At 47.0% G+C, this 26,306-nt stretch overlaps 1 protein-coding gene across 19 annotated transcripts in view; it reads left to right on the forward strand.

The window, feature by feature from the left end:
- The window catches only part of Tenm4 (teneurin transmembrane protein 4), a 2,881,475-nt gene that overhangs the window by 2,485,852 nt on the left and 369,317 nt on the right, over positions 1-26,306 (forward strand). For all 19 annotated transcript variants that reach the window (XM_074081868.1, XM_074081866.1, XM_074081845.1 and 16 more), the window contains 2 exons: positions 14,616-14,903; positions 18,956-19,225. In XM_074081868.1, the coding sequence (XP_073937969.1) occupies positions 14,616-14,903; positions 18,956-19,225 (558 nt within the window). The remainder of the gene's footprint in view (positions 1-14,615; positions 14,904-18,955; positions 19,226-26,306) is intronic.

Below are 26,306 nucleotides of genomic sequence, written 5' to 3' on the forward strand. Positions count from 1 at the left end.
TAGCCTTGTGTCTCTAGCAACAGATGGGCTAGCCTGGCCTCTTTATATCATAGTGATTTTCCAAAAGCAGTAGGAGCCAGCAAGCCCAAACACTTAAGGGATTTTCAGTGTCTCTGATTTGAGTTTGATAACATCCTTTTGGCACAATGGCCAATGGAAGACACATGGCCAACCTCAGAGTCCACGTGGGGAACTACACAGGGTTTGGATATAAGAAGGTGTGATTCCTCAGGAAGCATTAGTATAGCTGTCTGTCATCACAGCTAACTTCCAGGGTTGTCCTGAAGACTCAGTGCTCATAGTGTTGACATTGGCACCCACAAGTAGTAGGTGGTTGGAATTGGTAGGTAAGTGTGAGTCTGAGCAGCTTGCTTCCTTATTGGGGAAAAAAGACATTACACAGAAAATAAATGACAAGTGATTAGCCATTTATAATATGGCACAAAGTGTGGCTAGAAATGATCAGAGGCCAGTGATGTGTGATAATGAGGCTGCAGCAGCCCCTTCAGGATCCAATCCTGCTGTTTGAAAAACTGACATTGACCAAAGGGATGGCCAGGTGAGAACTGAATCAGGAAAAGTTACAGAAATATTTATCCTGAATAAGGATGCAACATTTATACCAGTTGTTTATTGAGAAATTATTTGGTGCCAAGCACAGAGTGAAGTATTTCCATGGATTGCCTCATTTAAACCTCAAGACAACCCTAGAAGATGGTAGGTACTATTCCCATTTTACAGATGAGGAAACCAGGCTCAGAGACGGTATGTGTCCAATTAAGTTCAACTTTCAAATCCAGATGTGCCTGACACAAAACACCTTGAGATCGTTGTAGCTTACATGCAGTTGTAAGAAATAATACAGAGACATCCTGTGTACCCTGTACCCAGTTTTTCTTTGCTAAACAATAGGAAGAGAGAGGATATTATAACTAGAGTATCAGCATTGGTGCAATCCACTCATCGTACTCAGATTTCTCATTTTCCTTGAACTTATTTGGGCTTGTGCTTACTTCTATGCTGTCTAATCACAAGTGCAGGCGAGTATATCTAATCAGGGTGGTGAACGAGTCTCTCAGATGGTCCTTTACAGCCACACATACGCACTCCCACTTCCTAACCCTGGGAACCAACAATGTGTTCTTCATTTGTGAAGCTTTGTCATTTCCAAAATTTTATATAAATGGAATCTTACAGTATCCAGCCTTGTGGGGTTCAGTTCTTTCACTCAGCGTAATTCCTGGGAGGTTCATTTTTACCATGATTTCTTTCCTCTTTTCAGTGAATACTTGCCCATGGCATTCCACCACGGATTTAACCAGTCCCCTGTCAAGGGACATCTGGATTGTTTCCAGTTCTTGGCTTTTAGGAATAACAACTCTGTGAAAACTGCTCTACTGGTTTTTGTGTGAACATACATTTCCATTTTTGAGGGATGAATACCCAAGAGTGCAATTGCTAGCTTGTACAGTAATTGCACACTTAGTTTTCTAAGCAATTGCCAAACTGTTTTCCAGAGGAGCTCTGCCATTTTACATCCCTACCAACAGTGTGTGGTGAACCATTTTCCCTGAATCCTTGTCACCATTTGGAGTTGTCGCTAGCTTTTATTTTAGCCATTCTGAGGGGTGTGGGGTGATAGGTCACTGCTGTTTTAATCTACATTTCCCTGATGGCTGATGCTGTTCAACATCTTTTCACAGGCTTATTTGCCATCGGTATGTCTTCTTTGGTAAAATATCTACTCGCATCTTCTAATTGGAATGTTTGTTCACTGTTGAGTTTTAGACTTCCTTTTATGATCTAAATACCAGGCCTTTGCTGATATGTGGTTTGTAAATATTTTCGCCCACTCTGTAGCTTGTCTTTTCATCCTCTTAACGGAGTCTTTTGCAAAGCATGGCTTTTGAATTTTAGTGAGGTACAATTATCAATTTTTCCTTTTGGGATTGTGCCTTTGAGGAAAGCCTGTATTCTTAACCACCAGGCTTTCCAGAGCCTGGGGAGAAGAGTTCTGAGGAAGAAGGAGTCTCTTATTTGTGAGTTAAGGCCAGCAGCAAGGCTCTTAAAGAAAGCAAATTTCAGCTGACTGTCAGAATAGACTGTGTCAGGCCAAGTTTAGAGGATGAAATGTGTGAGGAGTAAGATCCCTGTCATCAGAGCTCCTTCAAGGGCTGGCTAGTGTCCATGCAGACTCATAGACAGAATCCAAGCATCAGGTGGGATTTAGGCAGCTGTTACTCCATCAGGAGCAGAATGCACAGTGGCCAAAGGCTATCGAGGCCTACTCCTGGTTCCCTAGTCCTTATTTTAGGGGCTAGATGCATGGCTGCCTGCACCACCTCCACTCTAACAGACTGCCTCAGAGATTTCCTTTCTTTAAGGCACTTATGAGACTTAATTACCAATGGCAATGTCCTGTGAGGCCATGGATGAAAGAGACAGGAGGGGTATTAAGGCTTGATTAGGCGTGTAGAACTCTGAGTGCAATTAGCTCCATGAGAGGTTGGTCCTGCCTTTATCTGTTTCCAGTTCTATGTGACTTATAGTGGCTAATTATTGAAATAAAAATCGCCTGGCCACCCAGCTGCTGGCAAGAGGGCCCTTTAATGATTAGAAATGGAGGTTGCTGTAGGCAGTTAGGGTTTTCCCATCATTATGGGCCTTTTTCTCCACCTCTGTGAGACTTGGGTACCCGAAGATGCAAGTGAACTTCTGCCAAAAGTCACTTCTCTGTACCTTGCTTTCCATGTGACCTTCCTTTCTGGGAAACCTTTGTTAACCAGCCTTATTGGCTGTGATGACATCTTTTAGTACTTCCCCAAGGGGCTTTGCAATCACAGCACCTTACAAAACTCATGGCCTTTGACTGGTGTACTTTAAAAGCCTGTGTATGTGTGCACGTGTGTGTTCTGGAACATCAGGCAGTTCCTTAGGCCCAGATTAAGTATGCCACCCACCACCGCATGTGGCAGATGGAAACTTGAGGCTGCGAAAGGAAACGGGAAGAATTTGACCGTTCCTTGGTCTTTACTTGCAGTGGTGTGGCTGAGTCTCAGCCTCTCCTCTTTAAAACAGAAAGTCCTGACGAGGCTCTTGGGAGCACAATCAGCTGCCACCAGTCCAAATCATGTGGATTTGAGAGATGGATTTCTTGTAAAGGGAGAGAGTGACTTACAGTTGTAGGAAAGGGCTGAGTCCAGGGAGGACAGGGCTCCCCACTGTGCTGCGTGTCACCAATGATACTCAAGCTACTTTGAGCGCTCAGCAGGCAAAGACAAAATCAGAGCACTGTGTAGCTAGAAGGGATCCAAACATTAGATTGGGCTTGTGGAGAACTGTGCATTTTTATTAACTTGACCTCAATCCAGCACACCTTGGGTGCCTCTAGGTTGTCCAGATTTGACGATTTTTCCTAATGAGGCAGAGACATGAAGGGCCTTTCCCAAGGATATCTCACCTGCTCCAAGGGCCTATGAGAGCCCCAGATAAAGGCTGTTGGAGGCCACTTCAGCCACCACTGTGTGGAAGCCAGTAGTCACCCATTGGGGAATGGCCTAATTCACAGTAACTCAAGAGAGAATGTGAGGGAGGGGTGTGATGAAAATGGAAAGTTCCTTGCTTGGGAACTGTCCTGTCCCTGCCCCTCTCTGAACTGTGTCACCCATGTGGGCACTGAGCCCACCCCATTGGGCAACAGCTCTCAGCTTGAGCAACTCCATCCTCAGAGCTCAACAGCAAAAGACCTGGCAAAATGAGTCGCAATAGAGTCTTCCCTTTCTGATCAGGTACTGCCGAGGGCCACAGCTACCAAGTGCACATCACACGCACACACACCACCCTGACAGAGATGGCAGCCCAGCTGACCTCTGCTGTCCTTTTAGCAGTGATTCATGGAGGAAGTGACCGTGATCTCTTGATTTCTATCCTTCTACCCATGATAGCATTAGTATCAGGAGTGCCCAGGGCATAGATGAGCCATGTCCTTACCTGGCGTTGTATTTCTATAACAACCCTGGGAGGTACGGGATCCTCATTCCCATTTCCCAGATGTGGAGACTGAGGCTCAACAGGAGAAGGACTTATTAATGATCACATGGCACCTAAAGGTCACAGGACAGATTTTCACCCACACTCCTAAACACCACATATACTGCAGGTGTTGCGTGCTGGTGGCCTTCTGCAGAAGGGACATTACCTCAGCACCACTGTTGACCATTCTCTATAGTAAATTCTTTTCATGCCTTGTGTCATTTATACCCGAAACAGTTTTTCCTAAGAAGGTCCAGTGATTACCACAATTTTACAGTTGAGGACACATGGGAAAACTGAGGCTTGTAGAGTCTTGGTAACACATCTCTGATCCCCAAACAGGTCATGGAGCTGGGATCTTAGCCCAAGGCAGCTGCCACCAGAGCTGTGCTTGTTACCACAGACCTCTCCTGCTTCCAGTGAAATAAGGGAGGATGAAGTGTGGATGGATCTGAGGTGGGTCCATCCTTGGAATCTATAGATTCCGGGTGAATACTAAACTTACTGTCAGGAGGCACCATCTTGATAGCACTTCCCTGGGCAGCAGAGTGGCTTCTGAGCTGGGGCCTAATGGGCAGAAAGGATGTCTCTAAATTCCTCCCACAGCTGCCTAGGACTCAGGACCAGGGTCTGGCTGCAAAGACAGAGGAAAAAGTGGAACTGGTCCCTTCATACTGCACAAGTCACCCAAGAACTTCCTTCAGGCTGAGAAATCCTTCATACTGAGACAAAGTCATAATTTGCAGAAGCCTTGGAAAGACACCTGCTTTCTGGAAGAGCTGGTTCCCCCTCAGGTCCCCTCCTCCCCATCTGTCCAGGAAGAGTCTGGGGGAGCCCCTGGTGGCTACAGGTCAAGAGTTGGCCACTGTGGGAGATTATTGGCCTCTCTCCCTCCTTTGATTATCTTATAGTGTGGTGTAGGGTTAAACTCATTCTTTGAAAGTCAGGAAGAAGAAAAGTTTTTACAGAGTTGGTTCTCAAGTATACTGTTTTTCAGCCTTGACCCTGGAAGGGGTTCTTCTGGGAAAAGAAAGTGGTCATGTCTGTGGACTGAGCTGCAGAAGAGATGTCCCAAGGTGTCATTCACAGAGAAACTCCAAGTCCTGGTAGAGAGCCGGCAGATGCCTGGAGTTGGCATCTCTGTCTCTGCCCCCTGAGTACCTATGTCAGTTGCTCCTTAACACCCTCTGTGCTGGGATCACCTATGGACATGTTTGCCCTACTGATGGCTCCACGGGCTCCTTGAGGACCAAGACACAATCCAATGCCTCATTTCTACACTGAGCCTGGTTAGACCAGAAAGAGGGTGCCAAATGGATGAACCTGAGAGAGAGGGCAAGGCTACCAGGAAGGTGAGGGCTTGAAATCCATAGCAGGGATGTGCCCTGTGGTGAGAGGACTTAAGCACACAGACTGGTCTCGTCTTCAGGATGGAAGGTCTATTGCTGGGGCAAAGGCATTAGACTGATTTTCTGGAACCCCAAGGAGTGGAGCTGAGTCCTATGGAAGGAAGAAAGCTAAAAGGAGGCAGATTTTGGCTCCAGAGCAGGAAGCACAGGTTGGAAGGCAGAGCTTCTCTGGAAGGAGCAAAGTCACCAGAGCCGGAGGTTGTATGGTCACTCAGTAGGATGGGACCAAGAGAGAGTCAACACCCAATGAGACATGAATCAGCTGACCTTTAATGCTGTCTCCAACCTGAACACCGTTTTCTAACTCTAACATGCACCTGTTTGTGAGGGGAACTGTCGGCTGGAAAGCGGCTTCAGAAGGAAGAAAGGATAGATTAAGAATCTAGAGAAAGCAGCCATGGTAAAACCTCCTGTTGATTGAGGGCTGATTATGTCTCCAGTCTCGTGCATGGCCAGCTTGTTGTGGGTTGGGCAGCTCTAGTGGGCACCCTCCTGGCTCGGGATGAGGGCCATCTGCTTTTGATACCTGGCCTCTGACAAGTCTCCAACAGAAGGGCAAGATGGCTTCTATAGGCAGCAGCACCATCTGTCACCTGCCTGCCAGCTGCTGATTAGGGATGTCCCCACAGCCAGGCTAGGCAAGCGGCCACACTGCAGCACACTCCCAGGAAAGCTCTCTCCCTGGCCCAGTGTGTCCTCTGTGCAGGGCCATAACAGCTGTGAGGGCCCTGTTCTCTGCCCAGGTCACAGGCTAAGTCAGATATTGGAAGAACTAATATCATTAAAAACCAAAGTGAAAGAACAAATAGAACAGCTAAGCAAATTAGAATAAGAGATGACTACATGAGAAAGTGGTGTGGGCTATGATTTAAAACTTGAGCCTTGGGTGGAGCAGACCCAGGTTTGAATCCCTGCTCTGCCTCTTCTGACTTCTGGGCACCATCTTATCCTGTCTAAGTCCTGGTTTCTCTGTAAGATGGGGAGGGTTTAGAGTGTGGTAAGGAGTAAGTGAGATGCTGCAGGTCCTTAGCCACCATTACCATCATCACTGTTTCACTGTTTAAAAAGCAAGGTTTCCCCAAAGTGACAGGTTCAGCAAAATGTGCCCTGGGTACCACAGCAGAAAGCTCAGACTTGGAAGCCAGAGTTCTGGGATTCCAGTCCTGGCAGATTGTGTGAACTTCGGTGTTACTTTGTCACTCTGAGTCTCCGTTTCTAAGTCTGTGAAGCCGGGTTAAAGCTACCTCTTCTCTGGTTTGCTCATAGCCCAAGACAGCATATGGCACAGAGTAAGGAGCACTCCCTCACTACAGCTTAAAACAAAGGACTTACAAGACCAAACTTTGAAGGACTAAGGAAAGTGAAATTTATGGTTTTATACACACCCAGACACTACCCAGAACTTATATTTTGTGGAACACATTTTAGTTCTGAAATATTTATGGGCCCTTTTTGACACACAAAGAACTAAAAATATCACCCTGTGCTTATATTAAGCAAAACTTATAAAACTTTAGTCCAGCAGGAATTCAGTCAATTTCCTGGCTCGTTTCTGGATATTCCTGAAGTTGCCAAGTAACTAGGGTGCTAACAGCCCCCATTTTCCTGCAGGCCTGTGGCTGCACAGAGGTTTCTTGGCTCTACTGTACTGTCTGTGGATGCTTCCCTGCGAATGCTCCAAGCTCCTGCCCCTGAGGGAAAACCTACAGAATTGCATCAGTGGCCCAGATTTGTCTCTTGAGTTTGTCACTGAATGCCATTCTACCAGGCAGACTCCAAGACCCCCTCGGCCCCGTGGTAGCATTAGAGCCTCTGAAAAGCAGCTGGAGGGTAGGGTCCCTCCAAGACTTCCCTGGCTGTCCAGCAGACATCTCAGCTACATGGACTTTGCATTTTACTGTCCATTGATAAGGTAGAAATTTATTTATTTCTCCAAGCTACTCACTCCTCACTTCTTCCCTTTCCCTCCCTGAAGCCTAAACTCCAGGAAGAACTGGGCTTCTGTCTGCTCCAACTTCTTCATCCACACTGTGACCTAAAACACTGTGTTCTAGGCTGTATGCTGGAACCCGCTAATAGTTCTGTATAACAAGAATGGACTAGAAAACACCAAATTCTACCCTGCAGCAAGGGGAAGCAAAGTTTGGTGAAATTTTTGTTTTAGTTAGAAATTTGTGAGTGTATATATGCCCTGAATTGTGGCATAACTAGTTCACTGTAGGTCACAGAGATGTGGAAGCTACAGAGCTGGACCTCTTTTCTTCCCTTACCTCAAAATTTCCTGGCCTGGCTCACCTTTTACCTGGCATTCTTGGGTCTCGGTATAGATGTCACCATCAGTCGAAGGTTACTGATTTCCTCTCCACTCTTGGCCCACCTTGCCCTGGCTCAAGGACCCTGTGGTACCCTTCCCTGCCTCTCCCCTGTCTGATTTGCTCATTGTATAGAAGCTTGTAAGAGTCTTCTTACTCCTCAAATAAGGCTGGGCACAGCAGGGCATGGAGAGTCACAGAAGGGAGGGGCCCCTGTGACACCTCCTTGCATATTCTACAGCAGTTAGTACAGAAAAGAGACTTAGCAATTATTTACCAAATGTATCAGCCTGTGGTACTAGATGTTCATCAGAGTTCTTCAGGTTTAAACATTTTCTTCAGGTTCAAGTCTAGACCTAGACACTTGGAAGCCTTGTGGCCTAGAGAAGTCACTCAATCTCCTCAACATTAGTATCTCATTGGTGAAATAAAAGTAAGAGAAAATATAAGAAAATAACGCCTGGCTTGCACAGTTGTGGCAAGGACTAGAAATAATAGTACACAGTACCCAGCACACAAAGAGGGTTCCGTTAACAAGTGTTATCTTCTTGGCTCTTTTCCTATCTGGAATGATATCCTGATCACTGTCACCACCAGGTGCCTCCCCACAAGCACACACCTTTTCAAACCTTCTAAATCCATCCAAGCCCAGTTCCAGATAAAGGAAAAACAAACAAGAACACAGAACTGTGGGTTTTAGAGCCAGAGAGTCCTGGGCTCAGGTCCCAGCTTTGTCCTTTACTGTGAGAACTGAACCAACCACCTGGGTCAGCCTGGCCACTGCAATGAGAAGGAACTCGGGTTCTCATGGAGGTGTATGGAAAGTGCTGAGCTCTGCTCACTAGCAATGTGTTTTTTCTCTTCTCCATTCCTAAGCCTGCTTTCTGTCCCCATGACAGACCAAAACTGATACCCATATCAAAGCATAGGAGAAACTTATAAATCTGCAGTGCATACTTGATCAAAGCATTCTTTGGTGATAGTCTTTATGGCTGACACCCCAGCAGGATAGTAAGCTGTCACCTAAGGTTCGTGTCCTGCTCATTTCTGAAATCCCCAGTGCACAGTGTAAGGCTGCCTGTCACCATTTGTGAAAGTGAAGGGTTCTCTGCAGGCACCTTTCTGGTGCTCAGGTTGTACTTAGAGAAAAGTCTTGGAAATTGGAAAGCTGCTGATGGCTGAGTCAAGGTTGTCACACAGGGCTGGATGCTCTGCCTGATTGTAATAATCAGCCCACAGCCTACGAGGACTGAGCTGCTAGTTCTTCCTTTAGGTGAATATTTGTTTGCTACTCCAGTGTCCCAGTTCATCTCTACCTACTTTAGTCTATGCTGGAAGCAGTTGCAGAATTTCTTGGTTAGAAATAATAATGCCATGGTAATGACACTGATAGTAATAATTTTCCAATTCCTTATACCTACATAGAACATTACAGGTAGCTGAGCATCTAACAAACCCCAGTGTCTTGGGGTGAGGTACTTGCCCAGGGCCACACAGCTGTGGATGTGGATACATCCATACATCCACAGCTCTGGATGTATCCAGAGCTAATTTTGTTCTTGGCATGGTGGAAAGCTTGGAAAGGTTGGGAGTTAGACATGTCCAACTGTGATTTTTAAGCCAATTATTTAACTTCTGTATACCTCTGGCTCTTCCATAACATGGGACCAGGTCACAGAGGTGGGAATGGAGAGAACTCAATATGATTAAGCTTTGGCCCATGCCAGCCTACAGCCAACCCGGAGTGTGTGGTATTTATCCATCATTAATTGAATGATGATTAATTGAATGATTACTGAAAGTTCACCAGACAAGGGAAGCTATGTCATGGATGAGGACCCCACAGGAAACAGAATTCACCCTAGATGCTTTCTGTGAACAGACTTTAATGAAGAGACAGGGGTGTGCTGGGCTCAAGGGACCAGCCAAGAAGGTGAGATACCCAGGGTCTAGTACCTGGGGCACTTCTGGACCTCCATGGGTGAGGACAGGAAATGGTGCCTGCAGAGCCAAGCACCCTCTGGGTTGTTGATGGTGTTGTACAAAGGCCTGCAGAGTAGAGAGAGAGCAAGGAAGGCAAACTCGGACCTCTCTGCCACACTTCAGCCCCTCATCTTCTTCTGCTAGGCAGGCACTCTGCTGCTTGAGCCATGCCTCCAGCCCTTTTTGCTCTGGTTATTCTCGAGATAGGCTCTCACTTTTTGCCCAGGTTGGTCTAGGCCTCATATTTTCCACTGCCTACAGTCACTGGAATGAAAGGCACTAGCTACCATGCCTAGTTTTTTTTTTCCATCAAGTTGGCATCTCACAAACTTTTTTTGCCTGGGCTGGCCTAGAACCATGATCCCTCCCATCTCAGCCTCCCATGTAGCTTGGAATAGCAAATGCATGCCACCCAGCTACTGGTTGGTATAGAGTCTCACAGAGGTTTTGGTGGAGTTAGCCTGGAATCCAGTAGCTAGGATTACAAGCATGAGCACCTAGCTGCTTGTGAGTTATACAGACAGTGGGGAATCCACAGATTGGCAGTATCTTAGTCCATTTTCTATTCTATAGAATACCACAGACTGAGTCATTTATAAAGAAAACACTGGTTTCTGTTCTGGAATCTGGGAAGTGCAACAACACAATGGCAGTGTAGCACCTTCTTACTGTGTCATTATGTGGTGTAGGGCATCACAAGACCAGACAGAGCAAGCATGCCAGTCAGGTCTCTCTTCTTCTAATAAAGTCACTAACCCCATCATGGGAGCCCCACCCTCATGACCTCATCTAACCCTTCTTACCCCCAAAACTCCACCTCTGAATACTATCAACATATGAATTAGAGGACTAAACTTCCAACACATGAACTTTGAAGGACACACTCAAGCCATAGCAGCAAGAAGGAAAGAACATACATGCTTAAGCCCCGCCATCTGTAGTCCCAGATGGGCACTGTCACCAACATTCTTCCCACCCTCCCACCAGGGAGCCCAGGTTGCTGCCGAGACCCCTGCTCCAAGGGGAGCTTTGCCCCCCTCGATCCTTTCACCAAACCTCACCTTTCTAATAAATACCAATTTGAGTGTGAACCATGGCTGACCTCCTATCTGTTCAAAAAAGGTAAATATATGCTGAATTACTATGTGAAGACTAAAATGTTAAAATAAAAAATAAAGAGCATGAGGCACATGTTCTCCCTGCCTCTGCTTTGTGACAGGAAACTCAAGTTTGCAGGCACACACTCATGAAAAGAAATAGTCAACCATACATGAATAGCCTACCACGGTTCTCAGTCTTAGTAACTTGCTCTGTGGGATGAGCCTTCTCCACTTCTAATTGGCTGGAGCTTTCTCAATTATACCTTTTAAAAAGAAAATGTGTATATCAAGGACCATATATACCAGGGATATATATTGACACATTTAATCCTCAGAACTACCCTGAGGTTTTACAGATGGGGAAACTGATACGCAGAGAGATTCATCACCCAGATGGTCAGTGAAGGACATGTACTTTTAGCTCAGGCTGCTTTTCAGAATTAAAAGGAATTAAAAGGAATACTAAGCAATGCTTGTAATTTATTCATAGATGTCCTTCATACACATTTGCCTAAAGTGGACTACCAACATCCTATATCAGGATATCATTTGTTCACTCAATGGACCCTCTGTGAGCACCGTGGTTGCCAGGCCTGCCTGCAAGGAACAAGGCAAGGGAAGAGGCAGACATGCATATAGGCCATCTAGTTGGCTGTGTGTACAGTGTGCAACAGCGCATCTAAAAGCAGAGAGAGAGGCCACAGAATTCATGTCCAAGACAGTGCAGGTGGCTCAGCGAGGTGGAATGAGAAGGTCCAGATGGAAAATGACCTTCATTTTGGCCAAGAGACTGGAATTCATCCTAAAAGCTCAGCAGAGCTGCTAGAGGGACAGAGCAGGTCAATGGCATGACCTGGCTTAAGAAATTCATCTGGCATAGACGGTAAGGACAAGACCATTGAGTAGTTACATCCATGTGCCAGGTTCAGCTCCCCAGGCCACAACCCTGGCTCTGCCAGGCAAGAACTGTGTGACCTCAGGCAGAATGCTTAACTTCACAACTCTCCATCTGTAATTTTCAGACAAAAATAATACCTGTATCACAAGATTGGCCTGAATATTAAAAAATGTTATCACATGAAACAGTAGTTAAAAGTGAGCACTCAATACATATCAGCTACTAATAAAAGTATACTCACTATTAGTAATGCTGCCAGTGTTATTATGAGTTATCAGTGACGTGTTAATAATGGCTAGTATTTATTGAGTGTCTATATCACCAGCATTATTGTCACTCAGGGGTTGGAAGGGCACAGAAGCAACAGTTGCCATAAACCCTCATCTAAATTAGACCTAATAGTGCTTTGGGTTGAAAGCCATGATGTCAATTTAGAGAATGATAATCGGCCTTTAAAAAAAATGAAAGAGAATGAAGTAAGAACTCTCAGAGCACATTGCTCATCATGCAGTAACATTAGTGAATCTTCTGCTTCCACCTTATACGTACACCCTCACGTGCACTGGTGTGGGCGCTGAGTCACAATGGAAGAACTAAGTATGGACTGGAGTTGAGACTTCTCAAGACTGGAGTAGAAGGTGTCATCGCTGGTCTTTGTTGTGTCTCTAGCCATCATCTTGCCAGCCAGCATCAGGAAGCTGAGTTTCAAGATGGCAGAGCTCGGAGCCCTGGGTTTGGGCCTTAGATCTATGGTTTGATTTCTGTGTATTCTAGGTCAAACTCCTTGCCCAATTTCCAGTTATATTTTAAGAATGGGGACCCAGAGTACCCACAAAGGAAAAAAAAAATACGGACCCCAAAAAAGCCACTCATCCATCTTAACTGGCTCTAGGTACAACTGTAGTAACATTTTCACACTAACTCATCACAGGTCCAGGCAGGAGACTGCATGGCCCTGGGTCACTGTTCCATCTATACAATGGAGATGAAAATAGTTGTCTCATATACTTTATGGTAATTATGAGGCACTAATAAAATCACAAGTGTTTACACTCTTTGAAAAATGTGCAGAACTATGAAAGTCTACAGTAGATAATCAGGATCCCAAAGACGTCAAGTTTTAACCCCAAACCATTCACACCATTCACTTAAAAACTGATGTGGCTAGGACCTAAGGACCTGTTTGAGTGGAGGGCCTCACTCTTTCTAGGCAAGCTCTCTACCCCTTGAGCCATACCTCCAGTCCATTCGCTTTTAGTTTGCTTTTTCACATAAGACCTCTTCCTTTTGCCCTGACCAGCCTCAGACCACAATCCTCTTACCTCCACCTCCCAAATGGAGGTAGGTGGGATTACAGGCATGTACCACCATGCCCAGCTTCTAATGGGCTCTTTAATAAGGTGAACAAAGCTTTTCACTGGAGCCAACCTAAGACCTGCCCTGGAGAGGGCTGTTGAGGTCTCAGGAGGCAAAAGAGCATCTTTAGGCTGAAGGGTTGTCTCAGACGATCATGGCAGAACTACTTGTCCTCAGACCAGAAATGACCCACCAGTATGTTTTGTTGGGCCTGCAAAGTGTTTTATAATGAAAATAAAAATTACCTTTAAAATGTGTTTTACATCTCCATCCAAATTTCCAGGTTGTCTTAAAAATTCACAAGACATCCCTGACCCCATACTCCTACACTTCGGCACGGGCAGGCCCTGAAAGCTATCCCTGCTGTCAGAGGCCCCGCAAGCACTGAGACCCCAGGTGGGCTCCTTTATCTCAGAGCTTTTGCTCTGGTTCTTTCTCTAGCAAGACAGTGAAACAGAGAATGTTGTGTGCGCCCATGTTGCTCTGAAAAATGGAACAATGGGAAGCAAGAATTGAGACGGTTGTAGATTTTGAGAACAATGAGACAGCCAGTGTATCTTTTGAAGAATACTTTGTTTTCCTCTTTTATTTTCCTCCTGGCCCTTTGAGGGTTGTGTTTCCTACCCTAGAGCTAAAGGAAGACAGCTGAAAGGAGAATGAAGGTGTAAACTCCAGGGAGTCAGTTGAGGGCAAAGGGATCAAGCAGAGAAAAAGGAACAAGGCCCACAAGAAGCCAGCTTCTGCCTGTCAGACCCGTTGCACCCCTAGATTCCCAGGACAGCGGGACAAGCCTGGGCTCCCAGGTGTTGGTGCTGGCACTGCCGAGACCCGCTGGGAGGGCTCTTCTGTGTAGTAAGAACAAGAGGTTAGGGTCCCTGGGAAACAGAATAGACCAGGAAGAGCTCAGGCTTCAGAGCCAAACAGACCTGGGTTCTGTTCCTGGCTCTGTTACCTGCCACCTAGGTGACCACAAGGAGGTTCTGAACGTCAGTTTTTCACCTATCAGATGGGGATGGTGAGCTGGCCATTTAAAAGAACATTTACCAGGTGCCTACAGTGTACCAACCCAGGCTTTAGGTGCTGTGGCCCGGGAGCTCACCATCCAGTGGGAGGAGATGGACAAGAAGCAAGTAATCTGCTGGTGATGAGCCTGGGTTGGTTGCTTATACCTTGGCTCATTTCCAAAGAAGGCTGGAGACAGTAATAACACCCAGGGTCATGTCACCATTTGTTGAGATGATTTATGCTTACCCCAGTGGCCACAAATTCTTAAGGAGCCCCTGAGAGTCAGGCCTTGTTCCCAGCTGAGATTGGGATGCAAAGGGAACCACAGAGTTTCCTGCCTCACAGGCAATAGCAGATACCTGTGTCCTCTGCCTAGGTCATCAGCATCCCCGGGTACCCAGCCCTGGAGAGTAAGTAACACAGGGACAGGATCCATGTGCCACTGATAGCTGGTGGCGCCCTGACCGGACTTGGCCGTGAAGGTGAATCCATGTCCTTTCTTTGGTTTCCACCGCTGCAGACCCCTTGGTCCTGAGTGCGGCGAGGACCCAGTTGGTGGATGTGGAGGAGCGCAGGCCAGAGGCCATGGACGTGAAGGACAGGAAGCCTTACCGCTCGCTGACCCGGCGGCGCGACGCCGAGCGCCGCTACACCAGCTCCTCGGCTGACAGCGAGGAGGGCAAAGCCCCCCAGAAGTCCTACAGCTCCAGCGAGACCCTCAAAGCCTACGACCAGGACGCCCGGCTCCCCTATGGCAGCCGCGTGAAGGACATGGTGCCGCAGGAGGCCGAGGAGTTCTGCCGCGCAGGTGAGGGCAGGGCCCTGCACACCTGCAGGGGTGCTGGGGAAACCAAATCTCTGCTATGTTGGCACCGGAATGTGGTAAACGCATGGCCTGCAGTTCATTCATTCGAAGGTCATTTGTGTTCTTGCTCAGCCACTCGGCACAGCAAGATGGCTAGGAGCTGGACTGCAGTGTCAGGCCACCTGGAGTCAGATTGCCCTTTAAGCACGGGTCCTCGGGTGTCAGATGAGGATGTAATAAGATGACACATTTAAGTGATAAGCATGACAGCACCAGGAGTTATTTATTCACTCAACAAACACGTCTTAGCACCTTCTTTGTGACAAGCCCCATGTGACCTTGAGAGATGCTCCTGAAATGGTTAGACCTTAAAACTTAGCAATTTGTAAGACATTCTGACACCCAACACCCATCTCCTTTACTTTCTACATACAGTAGTCATGAAAGCTTAGTCATCCTATCCCAGAATGCTTTTTAAATCTATCCCTTTTGGCTAGGTATGGTGATACACTCTATAATTCCCAGCTACTCGGGAGACAGAGGCAGGAGTTGGAAGCCAACCCAGGCAAAGTTAGTGAGACCCTATCTCAAAAACAAAATACAAACAAGAGAACTGGAGACTAGCTGAAGTGAAAGAGTGCTTGCCTGTAACTGAGAGGCCTGCCTCTCCATACCCTCCATTCATGGCCCAGTACCACTCAACTGTGCCCCACACCTGCAGAAACAGTTGTTCGCTACTCTGCTACCTCAGAGATTCCTGTTTTTCTACTTGCAGATCCTCAAGTCTTCTTTGAGTCTTCACGGGTGACTACCAGGCCCTTACAATATGTCGGCGAACTGTGAATGAATCTGTTCTTCTTCCTCCCTTCACAGACAGCATCAGCAAATCACAAGCCTATATAAGTTATATACATTTTGCCAGTGATGTTTAGTCCTTACAACCTGAAACTGAATCATTTGCCCAAGATCACAGAGGTCAGAGGAACAGGGACACACGCACGCACACACACACATGCACATGTTACCTGTGACCTCATTCCATTCCCTCCCACGGGCCTGGATCCTCCATTAGCAAGGCTGCCTCTTGGGCTTGAAAAATGAGGACTTTCCAGCTCTTCTCCAGCTTTGATTAAGAGCTCCAGCTCTGGCATCAGACAGATCTGGCTTTGAATTCCGGCTCTGCCTTTGTTACAACCCTCAACTTTTTTAATCGTGCAAAGGGATAATATACCTAATCATGGGGTGGTCATGAGGAATAGTGAGGACTGTAAATAATGCAATTGACATCAGTGCCTGGTGTAGGACAGATGCTTCAGAAATGCTCTCTACTAGTCAGTGTCACCTCTGAGTCTTGGTGACAGGAAGAGACAAAATACCTTAAAGCTTTCCTCTAGCTCTGTCCAGCCCTGCTTTGACAGAGCTCAGTGGGCCCCTGACTCAGATGCAGCCCTAGCCTGTAGGCTCAGGAAAGAGCCCCTTCTGGTCTTTGTAAAGAACCATAAGAAGCATTCACAGGCAGGGATGTGCAGAGCAATTTGCAGATTACCATTCTGGATCCTCAAAATTCCTTTGAAGGCCACAAGGACAGGTTTTTCACCCCCTTTTTAAAGACAAGAACACTGAAACTTAGGTGATCATCATCCCCAAAATTGCACAGCTAGAGGCTGAGTGAGGTGGGATGTCAGCCCATGTCCAGGAAAGAGGCCAAAAGGCCTAAAGCAGGGAGATCGAGAAGCCCTCTCACAGGAGAAAGGCTGGCTTGCACAAGATCGTTGGAGTTGGCCCCTACCTTTCATTGCTCCAGTTTCAAGATGTTTCAGGTTGCTCGTGTTGAAGCCAATTCTGGCTGCTTTGAGGGGGCCCAGGGCACACCATATGGAAATCAATGAGCCCAAGCTGTTTATGGCAAATAAATTTGATTTTTCACTTAGTGTAGCAGTCATTCTTCATCACATGTGAGTGGCCTCTCCTTAGAGGGCTGACCCAGGAAAGCACAGGTCTGGGCCAGGGTGGGAACAGGATGGAAGGGGAGCATGAGGTTCAGAGAGTAGCCAATTTGGACTTTTCTTTTCCTTAGAAGCAGCGTAAAATAGGAGGGCAGATGAGAGGACGGTGCACGGGGTGAGATCGAAAATGTATACCTGTTGGTCTGGCCAGACTCCAGCCATTCAAAATGACTTCCTGGCCACTAGTTAATGCCTGCTGACTTTGACCGTTTGTTTAGCAACTGGATCTTGGGGAGACTGGGGGAATGGGTCATGGGAAAGAGTATGGAAAAGCCAGAGCAGAGACTGGGACACAGTGTATGTCAGGAGGTGTTGGGGGACTTGGATACCAGCTACAGTATATACAAAAGTATTTCATGACCTTAACCTCAAATCAAGGTTCCTCAGCTAGAACCACCTGGGCAGCAGGCTTGGGGCCTAAGGCTCCAGCCACTGTCACAGCCTCGCACAGCAGCTCTCACTGAAGCTGAATCCCAGGTAGTCTCTCCTTCCCTCTGTCTCCCCTTATTATGCTCTGAGTGTGTGTTTATGGGCTTATGCAACATTTACTGAGCACCTACCCTGCCACAGATATAAGAGCTGTGAGACACAGGTGACAGGACCCTCAGGGACCACAGGGTTGTTTGGTAAGATGAGAGGCACATTTATAAAGCTCTCTGCTGGCTTCCCTCTGGCCTTTCTGGGAGTCCTTTCTCAATTTCCTTCTCAGGTTTGTCCCCTTCCATAGTGGCCCTGCCTGTAGGACACCTGTAAAGCTTTGGTGTCCATCTCTTCTCCTTACTCTGTTCTTCACATTCACTTTCACCCACACACCTCTCCTCTCAGCTCCCACCCAGCTGTCCTCCTCCCTTTGTGCCCCCAGAACCTTCTTCATGAGCTCCTCACTTTGAACTTCATCCCAAAATCATATGTCTAGGTGTGTCTTCCCCACTTGACTATGAGCTGTGCAAAGTCAGGCAGCACACCTTCCTCATGGCTGCATCTCAGTAGATACTCAGAGTCAACCTGACTCAGATAAGTGTGAGTGCCACATGACCGTAAGTCTGTTTCCCCATATCAGCAGTTTAATTGCGATCTGACCTTCCAGCCTTCATATGCTCCCTTGTCCTTTTCTGCAAGATGCTCCTGAAAATAACAGACACATGGGAGAGGCTGTCGCTGAGTAGCAGCCCAGTGAACCCTGATGTGTGATGAGGGAGGCCATGGTTCCCATGAAGGGAGCATTCTCTCTGCCACTCCCACCCTAACCCCTGGGCGGGGTCCCCTCACCCACGTCTCCCCCTGCCTCAGACCTGGGCATCCAGGCCTGTTCATTCCTGAGGGAGTGCTTCCCCATCACTGCTCACCTGGTGCAAGGAAGCAGCAGGTATGTCCTGTACCTGTGTGTGCAAGGTTGACTTTCCTCTGCCAGTCGGCATCTGCTGTGCTCTCTCCTGACATGGCCAGAAAGGAACTTCTGCTTTGTTCTGGACTTGCTGACAAGTCCACCCTGGAAGAGGATCCTGAGCTCTCAATGAAATTTTGAGGACATTTCTTGAGCCCCTTCTGAATACTGGTTTTTGCTCTAGACACAAGGATGTAGGAATAAGCAAAGCATAGCACCTTCCTTTGTTACCACCTCCCAGCAGAAGCAACAGCAAGCCCGCTTTACTCCACTGTGCAGCAGTACTGGGGCACGGACTCCAAAAGAGAAGCTGGAGGAAGAGGCTGTGAGGCATTGGGGGATCTGAGTTGGCTTTAAAGATACATAGCATTAGCTTGGTGTGTTGGTGCCTGAAATCCCAGCACTCAGGGGACAGAAGGCTACGCGGGGAGACTCCTCATCTAAAATAGAATAGGGTAGGGTAGGGTAGAATAGAATAGAATAGAGCATTTGTCTGGCAGAGACGATATAGGAAGAGTCCTCAAGCCAAGGAAATTGCTAAAACTGAAGCATGGACACCAACTGCCCCAGTGAGTTCAAAGTACAGCAGTGAATCATGGGCCAAGGGGCTTCTGATGAGTTACTCTTCCCAGCAGACTGACCACACTCCCTGTGTCTCCTCACAGGGACAAATTTCACGCTGCGTGAGCTGGGGATGGGGGAAGTAACACCCCCTCATGGGACCCTCTACCGGACAGACATCGGCCTCCCCCATTGTGGCTACTCTATGGGGGCCGGCTCTGATGCAGAACTGGAAGCTGACACTGTACTGTCCCCCGAGCACCCCGTACGCCTGTGGGGCCGGAGCACACGGTCAGGGCGCAGCTCCTGCCTGTCCAGCCGGGCCAACTCCAACCTCACGCTCACGGACACAGAGCACGAGAACACCGAGACTGGTGAGTGGCCCGCTTGGCCTGTGCCAGGCTCCTGGCTTGCAAGGCTGGGGTTTTAATTACAGCATTGATTTTCTGCTCCATCACTGAGGCTCTGGTGAAGTTGGTGAAAAATTGCTTTGCTCTCAATGATCAAAAGTCATAGCCTCTTGAACAGTCACATGAAATAGTCACCCATCAGCAGCATGTCAGAGATCTGGGTGCTGCCCTTTCTGTCCAGATTAGGAAGGTGCTATGGGGCCTATGGTGTAACCCATCCCCCACAGCTTGTCCTCTGTCGAGTCAGCAGTGCCCAGACCTATCTGAATCCTATGTTAGAATCTTTAGCATTTCGGGAGCACCAAAGTCCTGAGCAGTCTCCAGGGACCTTGTCCTACCCCAGTTGACCTCGTGTTGATCGGAGGGTGGTTTACAAGCAAACTCATTTGGGGGCAACTTGAAACTTGAGGTGTAGGAGGATGCTGATCAAAGACTAGACAGGAATAAGTTTCCATGATCTACCGCACGTAGTAACAGTCAGTACAGGCTAAGTGTCCCTTATCTGACATGCAGAGGGCCAAAACATTGGACTTTTTATTTTTTTGGGTTTGACAATATTTCCATACACTTTACTGACTGGACATTCCTACTCCCAAAATCTGAACTCTGATATGCTCCAAAACCCTACCAAATGCTCCAAAGTTTCAGTTTTCAGAGCATTTCAAAATTTCAGATTAGGGATTCCCAATCTCTAATCATGTGCATTTCAAAATTTCTAAAAGAGTAGGTTTTACATGTTCTCGTCACAAAAAAAGAGTGTGAGGTGATGGGAACATTAATTCCCTAGATTTAATGGTTCCACAATGCTTGCATACATGTATCAAAACACCACACTGTACCCCATAAATGTAAACAGTTCATATTTGTCAATTAAAAGAAAAGGAAATTAAGAAAATAAAAATGCATTGTAAAAAGTAAAAACTTGAGGTGTCACGGCTTATTCAACTCTCATGGCCACAGCTCAGGTTCCCAAGACCCAGAGATGCTGTGTAAGAAAAAAGGGCAACAGTGCACAAGCCACCTTCTTATGGAAGGGAAGGGAGCCCAGTTTTAGATTTTTCTATTCCCCTCAAGACCTCGTTGGTAGACCACCAAGGGACTTTAAGTCCCCTACTGTCCTGAGTGCAGCCCAGACACTTGAGGGATCTCCCAGCCTGATGTGTTAACTCACCTCCAACCTTCGGGCAGCTCAGCTGAGCCAAGCCAGCCCTGCCAAGGGACCTGCCAGGGTCTGGCAGTGAAGGTTGGGGAGGGTGGCAGAGCCCTGACAGCCCCTGCCTGAGAGAGACTTTTGTCTCTGGGAAGCCTGGCAAGGGGTCTGCAGGTACTCCCTGGTCTAAGCCACCTGAGGAGCATGGGTGGTGCACCCCAAATGAGAACAGCAGTGCCCTCTACTGACTCCTGACCCCAAATGCAGAAGCCTAGTGATTTCCTGCCCAGGATTCCAGGGTCAGGGCAATGACAGGTCAGAGGTGAGGGCTTGGGTGGCTTAGTCCATGAAAAGGGGGATCCAGTTGAGCTGCATAAAACTGAAGCCCAGATTAGGGATCAGGCAGATGACCAGGCACAGCCAAGTGGGAACTTCATTCCCTTAAAGATCCAGGCACAGAAATGTCTATTCTGCCAGCCAGCCTACCTGAGGACTCATGTTCTCCCAGAGAGTCTGTGTGCTTGCTGGGGATGGGGGAGAGGCAGATCCTGGGTACCAACTTGGCAATATCACCCTCCTCTGATCCTGGCCAGCCCCTGTGAGGCGCTTCCCTTCCACAGAGGGGAATAATCCCCACTTCTTCCCACCTCCTACCAAAGCCTAGGCTGAACCAGCAGCCATGCCCACCAGGCACTGAACCAGATCACCAAAGCAAAGGGCAGTGCAAGGCCTGACTCAGAGAAAATGGGATCTGGTTAGGAGGCAAGAGATCCCAGTTCCATCCCTGGGTGGTGGTAACCCATCCTGGCATGTGGCGCTGGACAAATTGCATCCTTTCTCTGGACCTCAGGTTCCTCACCTATAGAATAGTTTAAATTGAAGTCAGCATCTCCCATTTCCTGAGAATTTTGATAGTTCTTAGACTGGGAGGGTTGATATATTCTATGGTCAAGAAATGAGAAAATACTGAGTTAAACCAGTTTCTCTTTTGCAGGACTTCACAGAGCCTTTAAAATGTTAATGTGCACACTAATGGATAAATTATCAATATATGCAATATCACCCCAAGTTTTTGACCGCAGAACCTTTAATTCTCAGAGCACCTGGTGGGACCAGTGTTCTCACAGACACCTTCTGCTAGAAACAGAGCCAAATGACCTGGTGGCCCTTCTAGCCTTAGAATTCTGTGACTCTACGTACTGATGTATCTAAGATGAAGTACACAACATGAAAGTAATAACCTTGAGAGCTAATAGCTACTGCTGATTTTCAGCACCCATGCACAGGGCTTGGGTGATCTCATCTGCTCTTCCTACAATACTTTGAGTGGATTTCATTATCTCCATTGCGCATAAAAAGAAGCTATGGACCAAAGAGGCTGAGAAGCCTTTGTAGGTCATGTAGTTAGTAGGACAGGAGTGACTCTAAAATCTTGACTTGTTAGCCCTAGTTATTCTAGTGAACTCTCTTGATTTGTTTGTTCTTTTGGAGGCTTCTTGCTACAGTGACACATGGTCATTTTCCACAAAGTCATGACAGAGTAAGGCACACACAGCCCACATTACTGTATATTCCCCGAGAGCTGAATTACAGCTGAATTAAGCCTCTGTTGGGTGATCATGACATCTCCAGTGAACCTGAAAAGTTTCAGCCTTTGATAGTGGTGGAGGAGATGGCTGCCAGCTCCCCAGCATATCACCGGCTTCCTGATTGTTTATTCCACACTGGCCATGGAACCGAAGTTCAGCTGTACTCAGCAAAGAGCACAGGCGAAGGAGGTGGGAGGACAGTTGAACAAAGGTCTCCTGGCCTCCGTACCCCTGTAGTCCTGGACCCCCAAGTCTGACACTCCACAGTGACTGCATGCTCATCCCCCATCTTAGTTGGGAAGTGACATTAATGGCTTTGTTACACTCTGGTCTAAATAATGGCAGCAATAATAGGAATGGCTGGCTTTTATTCTCTGGTTAGGTTCACAGTGCTCTTGCTCAGCTGAGGAAACAGGTTCAAATAAATGAAAAGTGTGCACGGTGCATGCTTCTAGGCCCTACCCAGAGAATCCAGGCTCTCTTCAGACGCTCCTTCTCTTCTTCCTGCCCTCCTCACCCTCTCAACTTTCTCTCCACTCCTGTCCCATCCAGCCCCCTAATCCCAGCTCTCTCCTTTCCCTTTGGTGAGAACTTAGCCCTCACCATCAGAACAGGGCTCCATTTCACTGGACATGTTAGCAACACATCACATCATCGTGTGCCACTGTTGAGGAATAAAGGGAAGCCGGCAACCCCTGCTGAGGGCCCACAGCTGCACATGTATGATGACCTTCAATCCTCTTGACAATACAATGCCATTCCCATTTGCTAGATGGGAAAACTGAGGCTCCACAATGGTCAACTGACATGATAACCAGTAAGTCCACATCAGCAAAGCTTGGACTTGAACTCAGGTCCCACTGGTCCTCTAGTCTGAGCCCTTTGCTTGGCCTCCATTTGAGTCAGAGTATTGGGCTCTTATTTGAGGCCCCCAAAGATGGGCAACCAAGTTCTCAGGGACCCTGACTGCAAAATGTGAAATGCAAATCATAACCCCGTCACCTTCAGCCACAGGAACATCGACTCTGCCTCCATACCCAGCCTTACATCCATCAATAGTAATTGTCAACAGTATTGACAGTGGCACAGCCTTTTGCTGAGGTCACAGGGATGCTGCATGCAGCTGCCATCAATAATAACTTTTATGGGGTCCATTAAAGCCAATTTCTGTCCCTGAAGGTTAATGTTGGCAGCTTTTATGTCACTGCTTAATATCTAAAATAAATACAAAATTGACTGGGTAGTGTAAACACAAATCTTCCTCCAACTCATCAGGCGGAGACTGCTGTCAGGCTCTTCCTGCCCAGAGGGGCCAGCAGGCTGGAAGCAGTGAGGAGGAGTGGGCATGGCAGGCACACAGTCAGCACTCAGTAAATGTTTTAGGAGGCAGAAGTTGAGATAGGAGCTCCACTCCCAGTCATGGGGTCAGAATGACTGTCTCTTGTGCAGAAGTTTGTTTTGTGACTGTGCTGAGCGCCTCCAGCACAGGAATTACTCTAGACTGTAGAAACTGGATAAATAGTGGGGGAGGTGGAGATAGAGCCACTATCACAGAGGTGTCAAGATCGGAAAGAATACTAGTTTCTCAATTCAGGGAGGAGACCAGGCCTGGCATCCTGATTGTGCCAGGTCAGCTGTGAGATCTCAAGCAAGTCATTTCACATCTCTGAGCCATTGTTTACTTGTTTTAAAAACACTGTTCCAATGGCTACCAGGACCTGAAAGCAGAGTTACTATTTAATGGGCACATCCCAGTCTGGGAAAATGTGAAGTTTCTGGTGGTGAATAATGGTAGGTGTTGCACAACAGTGTAAAGATGCTAATGCCTTTGAACTGTGCACTTAAAAATGGTTAAATGGTTCAATATTATCTGTATTTTATCACAATAATTAAAAAACACAAAAGCTGTGTGCCGTCTCCCTTCCTTGAGGTGTTGCTGTGAGCCTGTGCAACACGGGTGAAGCTATGATTTGTGTTGATCCTGAATTCATGCTAGCTGTTAATGTTAATTGGTTAAAGAGCAGTGGATGACAGTAAAGGAGGCTTCATTTTGCCCTGAGTGTGCAGAGGTGCAATCCTTCACTCCATTCCTGTTATGCACCTGGGCCTAATGCCTGGTTGGATCTCACTGAGCTGAGAGATTTGAAGAGAGGCATTCCTGGGAGAGGCGATTTCCTGAGACATAGCTCAGAGGCATGAAGAGGTATGGTGGTCTGAGGAGTAGTGAAAAATCATTGGAGCTTTAATCCTGAGACCAATTGAGAAATTCACATAGAAAAGCAACAGTGAAAGAGCATCTCAGTTGCTCCCCTATCCAAATTATCAAACAGCCTGGTGTCAAAAGGGAAATTATTAGTTAACCTAGTTAAGCAACCAAATTGCTTATTTCAAGTCCAAGTCTGTAAATTAGGTGAGTATCCCCAAAGCACAAAAAGAAAAGGCTCATTACCAATTTTTCTCCATTTAAACTCTAACCTCCCGGGCCCCATACCCGTGAGACTTCATTCTAAAACTCCATTAGAAAATTACAAGTTCCAAATGGTCAGAGTACTGCGGCAGCCCAAACCATTGTCCAAGGCGGACACCATCTTCTAGAATGGGAAGTTGAGCCCAGTAGCTTGGTTAAGAGTTGAATCCCATTTTTGACTATTCTGCTTTGGAGCCGGGCCACACCCCTTCCCAGGAATGCAGAGGTGCCCAGTGTTTTCAGGGAATTAGTCTCCTACTGAACAGAGTTATCCACAAAAATCCTGTGCCCACTGTGAGCCTCCAAGGTCCAAAGAGGAACATCTGAGAATCTGTGAGTGAGAAGGCACCTTAGAGGCAACGAGCCCATTGATTTCTAACCTGTTTTGTTTTCTAACCAAGGACACAGATTTGGAGAGGTTAGGAGGTCTCTTGAAGGGAACCATCTAGTAAATGGCAGAGCCACGGTTGGAGCCCTGTTTGGTTGGAATAGGAAATGTTCCCTGGAGCCTCATGTTTTGGGAGCTTGGTTGTCAGCTGATGAGCTTTTGGGAAGTGATTGCATCCTGAGGGCTCTGACCTAATGAGTGTATTAATCCCTCGATGGATTGGTAATATGATGGTGTTAGGAGGTAGTAGGAGATGAATTCTAATTGGAGGAAACACAGCACTGAGGGTGTGTTCTTGGGGCTATATCTTTCCCCGGTACCTTCCTGAATTCTTTCTCTGCTTCCTGCCAACCATGAGGTGAACAGTTTCTTGCCTCATACTCCCACTACCAAGATGTTTTGCCCAAGCATGTGGGCCAAGCCACCTTGGATGGAACCATCTGAAACCATAAGCCAAAATAAATTTTCTCCTTTAAATTGTTTCTGTCAGGTATTTGGTCACAGTGATACAAAAGTAACACAGCCCAGATCTATCTTACCCCTTATCTTTCTTAACCACCACACTCTGTACTTTGTGCTGTTTTGTGAAAACATATTTTTATTAGTTCAATGCATAAAATATTTGAAGTTTAGGAGGTAATTCTGGTTGTATCCAGAATATGAATTTCCTTGTAAATGTTAGAAACTTCCAGAAAAGAAACTGAATCCATAACCTATCAGAGATGATCAGGACCTAGAGATCATATCAGGCCACTCTCAAACCATGACAGGCTAGAAAAGAGACATTTGAAGCAATGATGGTAGAGGGTTAAGTCCAATGAAGAGGTTTTTGAGGTTTCATGGAGAAAGTGCTGGCCCCTGGGCTCTGAGGGATAGAAAGGACTTTAACAAGTAAAGAGGGGAAAGAAAGAGTATTCTTTGTGGCCAAACACAGGGGTATCCCATGAGGCTGGAATATAAGCAGTGTCATGGAGAATCTGAGGGCAGAGTGTGTCATTTCACAACTATTTCTTGAGTACCTGCTGTATTCTGGGTACTGTGTTAAGTATTGGAGTTCCAGCAATAATCAAAACCAACACAACATCTCGCTCTTATGGAGATCACATTCCAGTTAGGGGATGTGATGGTGGACAAGCTTAAAACTAATATTACATGGGGTGATAAGTGTTCCAGAAATGACATGAGTCCCAGGATGAAGGAGGGAAGTTGAGATTTTAAATATGGTAGCCAGAGAAAGCTACAAGAAGAAGGTAATATCTGAGCAAAGTCTTGCAGCTGTAGGAATACCTGGAAGAAATTGCAGGACAAGGGCCTTGTTTGAACAGCAACAAGGATGTCAGTGTGGCTGGAGCAGTGGAGGAAGCCAAAGGTGACAGGGGGTAGAGGAGCGTGAGGCCATTGCAGGGGATGCCACAGATGGTTCTGACTGAGGGCAGACAAGGTCTGACTGG

Source organism: Castor canadensis, chromosome 1 (genome assembly GCF_047511655.1).
Source record: "Castor canadensis chromosome 1, mCasCan1.hap1v2, whole genome shotgun sequence".
Classification (NCBI taxonomy): domain Eukaryota; kingdom Metazoa; phylum Chordata; class Mammalia; order Rodentia; family Castoridae; genus Castor; species Castor canadensis.